Source organism: Littorina saxatilis, linkage group LG17 (assembly GCF_037325665.1).
Source record: "Littorina saxatilis isolate snail1 linkage group LG17, US_GU_Lsax_2.0, whole genome shotgun sequence".
NCBI lineage: Eukaryota > Metazoa > Mollusca > Gastropoda > Littorinimorpha > Littorinidae > Littorina > Littorina saxatilis.
In genome coordinates this window covers 50,474,644-50,480,409 of record NC_090261.1, presented here as the reverse complement: position 1 = coordinate 50,480,409, position 5,766 = coordinate 50,474,644, and the positions used below count along the sequence as shown (strand labels likewise).

At 41.8% G+C, this 5,766-nt stretch overlaps 1 protein-coding gene across 1 annotated transcript; it reads left to right on the top strand.

The window, feature by feature from the left end:
* The first annotated feature begins 594 nt into the window (after positions 1-594).
* Positions 595-2,256, top strand: LOC138952863 (zinc finger protein 165-like). Its single transcript, XM_070324602.1, has 2 exons — positions 595-700; positions 1,148-2,256. The coding sequence occupies exons 1-2, from the start codon at positions 610-612 to the stop codon at positions 1,381-1,383; spliced, it is 327 nt and encodes a 108-aa protein (XP_070180703.1). The 5' UTR covers positions 595-609; the 3' UTR covers positions 1,384-2,256.
* The last annotated feature ends 3,510 nt before the right edge of the window (positions 2,257-5,766 follow it).

The window sequence follows — 5,766 nt, the reverse complement described above, 5'->3', positions numbered from 1 at the left end:
CGTCTCTCCGATCGTGCACTTACCTTTTTACACATGACCTTGTTTGTTTGTATTCTGATCGTCTTGGAGTGATTTTTCAGGGACAACATGGATCAGGTCATGGACTGGGTGGCCGAGTGGTAACGCACTTGCGCTCGGAAGCGAGAGGTTGCGTGTTCAGGCCTGGGTCAGGCCGCAATTTTCTCCCCCCTTTCCTAACCTAGGTGGTGGGTTCAAGTGCTAGTCTTTCGGATGAGACGAAAAACCGAGGTCCCTTCGTGTACACTACATTGGGGTGTGCACGTTAAAGATCCCACGATTGACAAAAGGGTCTTTCCTGGCAAAATTGTACAGGCATAGATAAAAAATGTCCATCAAAATACCCGTGGGACTTGGAATAAAGTTAAAAAAATTCCATCTCACACGGCATTAAGTCTCAGGAAACATGAATATACGCATGCAGGAAAAAAAAATATGGGTAGCGCCGTATGTATGGCAGCTCGCTTTCCCCGACAAGCAGCCCGAATTTCCGACATGAGGGTAACCTCACTGGACTGTAAATCTTATCCAATCCAATCCAATCCAATGGAAGTTGTGGAAGAAGAAGAAGCGGAGTTATCCGCTGAATTTATGGATAGTTACCTGGACATAGTCGAAACTCCAGAAAAGGAGGCAAAGGTGACACCCAAAGAAACATCGACACCCAAAGAGAAATCGACATGTAAGTTATATTTTATTATTATGCCAATAGTAAGCCTGTGCAGGATTCATGTTTATGGGCCGCTCACACGTGGATTCTTGCACACGTCGATTCTTGTCAAAATTCAGGTTTAGCGACAACAATGATGTAGCTGTAAACCTATTGAACTGACTGCTGAAAGCAGCGATTGGCTGCACCTCATGTCAATAGGTTATAGCTACAACATTGTTATCGTTTTTTGACAATAAGGATTAACGTGTGAGCCATCTATTACCACCAGTTGACTGTAGCTGTTGTCCGTGTGCAGGTATTGGCAACGCTTGATTATGATAATATGAAAGCGTACTGATCATGTTATAGTTATAGTTTTACAATGCAACAACGGACTATTGTACCTGAATAATGTTTATATACATTCGATCTGGTTAGACTAACACAAGCTTTTTGTATCTTGTTGTATGTGGACAGCTGCTGACGATGGTGCTGGGCCTTCGACAGAGAAGCCAAAGTCGCCCAAGAAGAAGAAGACACCCATGAAGAAGAAGATGGAGGCCTCGGCTGACAAGTCAGTGCACCAGTGCCACGAGTGTGGTAAAACTTACAAGCATTACCGCACCTTGTGGGCTCATCAGCGCTTTGATCATGGTGAAGGAAAAACAAATCATGAATGCACCATATGTGACAAAAAGTTCACAAAAAATTGATCTGACGTCACACCGCAACGTGAAGCATGACAAGATTAAGCCTTATTCATGTGATTCATGCGGCAGATCTTATGCAAGTCCTAAAAGCTTGTACCCCTCAAAGCATGTGTGCAAAGGGAAACCAAAAGAGGTGGCCTGCACCCAGTGTGGCAAGACCTTTGCACTAAAAAGGTTTCTGAGTGACCATGTCCGTTACCATCACACACGGGCAGGGTGTTCTTGTAAGGTGTGTTTTGCACACTTCAAGCACCGTGAACAGCTACGCCGCCATGTGGCGAAAGGCTGTCCAATGTCTACATCTACTTGAGTATGCACCTTTAAATGACCTTGACCTTCAGGTGATATTAAAAGTCAAACAACTGAAGCTGGCAATGACACCATACATTCAGAACTATTTTACACATTTTTCCACCCAAAATACACCACATGACCTTGACTCCAGGTCAAGGTCACACAAGACATGGCTATCAATTCAACAGATAGGAAGCACATTGGTGTTTATTGGCACTTTCTACCAAGAGACATTGTCATTTAGTGGTAAAGTCACGTTTTGGACACATTTCAGAGGGGTCAAAATGACCTTGACCTTGAAGCAAGGTCAACCAAACTGGTATCAAAAGATAGGGCTCACTATGCCCTATATACCACTTGTAGCTCGGGTCGACATTTTCAAAAACTTGGGAGAAAATTGGGAAAATGTGAAAAATAACTGTTTTTAAAGGCCCGTGACCTTGACCTTGAAGCAAGGTCAAGTCACTATGTATGTTTTTTAAGGTCTTGTCATCATACACCATCATGCCACATTTGGCGCTGATAGACTTCATAGCGGCTGAGAAAAAATCCAACGTTTAAGTTTTTGGGACAGACGGCCGGACGGAGGGACGGGCGACTAGGCTGAGTACATGTATAGACTCACTTTTGCTTCGCATGTGAGTCAAAAATCTCTTTGTTTATAATCAGTGTAACTTCTGTAAGATGTTTAAAGATCCATTTGGACAGGGGCATACCAGCTACCTGCATCGCACAGTGCAGTGTATCTACCCTAGACTGTCATGTCAACCCAACTGTGGGGCCTGGATGGAAGATAACTTTATTCCTGCCACAACACCCCTTTGCAATGGTTGAAAGGTAAGCGAGACTAAGAGTACTTACCAAGGTGTCTTTATCCACTTTGGTGGTAAGATCCGGCTATTGTCATCTCCATGACTGTGTCTGAAAATGACTCCATGCCAGTCAGAATACAAAAGAACAAAGCTATACATGTAATTCGTGTTTATGTATGGGGGATGACACAATGTAACAAGTGAGAAAGGTCATGTGCAAAAGGTAAGTGCACGATCGGAGAGACGACACAGAACGTGAGCATCGGGTGGACGTCACGACGTGAAAAACGTCACAGCGGGTGTACGACACGCTAAAATTCGGTCAAATCGGGTGCACGACACACAAATCTGCAGGAATGATCACATTCTTCTTACGATTACAGCTGTTTGCGGGGGACTACAACTACGACACTTGGCAGGATTGGTGCAGACATGTTTAGGTTTTGGTAGAATGTATTAGCATTACTTACAAGACGCGTTTTCCTCACGATTTTGCGCTCGAAGCGACAAACTTTGCAGCTGTGCAGCGACGGGTCCGTCATTCGGCCGATTCACGGGTAAAATACGCGAAATACAAACCCGAAAAACCCATTGGCATTAAGTATAGACACTAACAGAACTAACCTGACCTATCTCGATGTGCAACACTTCGTAATACTTCATTTATAGAGATAAATAGCTTCACCAACCTCTTTGAATTTCCCCTGAAGCAGATGACGGAAGCGTCGGGAAGAAAATTTTCTTAACACAGTGTGGGAAGAGAGTCAGGGCAGTGAATTGTAAGCGGTACAATTTTCTACTTAATCAAGTCTTCGCAAACAGTATATTGTTACAGGTAAGGCGACGTAACGTCCCTCGGTGAACAAAACACTGAGGTGTATATAATAGTACAGAGTCAGCCGCGGCATTTGGAAATGGCAACTAAAAAACTGATAGCGGCTGTCTGCTATTCAGTGTGTCTTCCACTAAACTATGAGGAGGTCTTCACATATTGCATAGTGTTACATGTGACGTAATCTCCCTAGGAAACATGCAGCAACTTAATGTCGTGTTCACTGAAAATATCATGCATATATATATGTATCCAGGCGAAAATTACGGTATCATACTATATGAAAAACTGACTTAGAAAAACTCTGCGGGCCAACACAGAACAAGCCATCAAACTGACCACTAAATGCACACCGTGAGTATAACAAGAAACTGTTCAGTGAAAGGTCGCGCAAGACACACTCTTCCGGGTGGCTCAGGTGGTAGCCTGCACTGCATGGACTTCAGTGTGATCGAGAGGTCGCTGGTTCGAATCCAACTTAATGTATCCATCTCCCACCCCCGTGTCACCACGTTAAACGGATCGGCTTGGTCATTCTACCATAAGTGCAGATGGCTGATACCACCCAAACACGCTAACATCAAAAAGCCGTGAAGGCGTAAAACCGGCTCGAATTTTACTTTTTTACATTTAGTCAAGTTTTGACTAAATGTTTTAACGTAGAGGGGGGAATCGAGACGAGGGTCGTGGTGTATGTGCGTGTGTGTGTGTGTCTGTGTGTCACGTGGTTGAAATTTTGGTCAAGTAATCTTCGACAAAGCCCGGACTTCGGTATTGCATTTGAGCTTGGTGGCTTAAAAATTAATTAATGACTTTGGTCATTAAAAATCTGAAAATTGTAAAAAAATATAAAAAATTATAAAACGATCCAAATTTACGTTCATCTTATTCTCCATCATTTTTTGATTCCAAAAACCTATAAATATGTTATATTTGGATTAAAAACAAGCTCTGAAAATTAAATATATAAAAATTATTATCAAAATTAAATTGTCCAAATCAATTTAAAAACACTTTCATCTTATTCCTTGTCGGTTCCTGATTCCAAAAACATATAGATATGATATGTTTGGATTAAAAACACGCTCAGAAAGTTAAAACAAAGAGAGGTACAGAAAAGCGTGCTATCCTTCTTAGCGCAACTACTACCCCGCTCTTCTTGGCAATTTCACTGCCTTTGCCATGAGCGGTGGACTGACGATGCTACGAGTATACGGTCTTGCTGAAAAAATGGCATTGCGTTGAGTTTCATTCTGTGAGTTCGACAGCTACTTGACTAAATGTTGTATTTTCGCCTTACGCGACTTGTTTTTACTCTTCCGAAACACTGAGACAAAACTGGAAGGTAAGTTCCCTCCACACATAAATACACGGTGACATCAAGTACGTTACACTTCAGTCTTGTGCTGTCCCTGTGCTGTCCCTGTCCGACCATTTTGACCAGCAATTCTGCACAAGTGGTGAGAACATCAGCAAGATAAATGTCCATAATGATGTCGCCTTTTGTCACTACAGTCTCACTAGAATGACAAACATACTTTCACCTTTTGTCACTGCCTCATGCATGTACGGACCTTTTCCTTCTCGTCTTCTCGTTTAAGTCACAAAGGATGTACGTTTCTTTCTGAAATATTTTAAGATATAGGGGCAAATTTTGTACTCTCTAAAAGTAATTAACCTTTTGAACAAATTTAGACTAAACGCAAAGCGCCAACCTTCACTATATGCTTTCATGCTGTGTGTGTGTGTGTGTGTGTGACAGTGTGTGTGTTTGTGTGTGTGTGTGTGTGTGTGTGTGTGTGTGACAGTGTGTGTGTTTGTGTGTGTGTGTGTGTGTGTGTCACTCTGTGTGTGTGTGTGTTCTTTCTTTCTTTCTTTCTTTATTTGGTGTTTAACGTCGTTTTCAACCGTTACTGATATCGCGACGGGCCGGAAAGGGGGGAGATGGGATAGAGCCACTTGTTAATTGTTTCTTGTTCACAAAAGCACTAATAAAAAAAATTGCTCCAGGGGCTTGCAACGTAGTACAATATATGACCTTACTGGGAGAATGCAAGTTTCCAGTACAAAGAACTTAACATTTCTTACATACTGCTTGACTAAAATCTTTACAAACATTGACTATATAATATATGTTACAGTAAATTCTCGAAACTAGGACATTTGCGAAATCCCTGAAAATTTCAGTAAATTTGTGAATTTCCTGTTTCACTCGGGGATTTCATGAATTTCCTAAAAATTCTAGGAAATTTGCGAATTTCCTAAAATGAGCATGCCATTTTTTCACAAATTTACTGAACAATGAAAAACGTTTCAGTAAATTTGTAAAATTCTTAAAAAACAAGAAATTCCTACGAGGTAGGAAAAACACCCCCGTCAAAGGGAAATAACCTTCTCAGTTGGTGGCAGTGACTGAGTGAGAATGGTTATTTCCCTTTGACCATTAAG

Bases quoted from the DNA above. Each gene is read 5' to 3' on its own strand.
- LOC138952863 (XM_070324602.1), top strand. From the start codon at position 610: ATGGATAGTTACCTGGACATAGTCGAAACTCCAGAAAAGGAGGCAAAG. The intron at 701-1,147 runs GTAAGTTATATT...GTATGTGGACAG, and splicing joins ACCCAAAGAGAAATCGACAT to CTGCTGACGATGGTGCTGGG.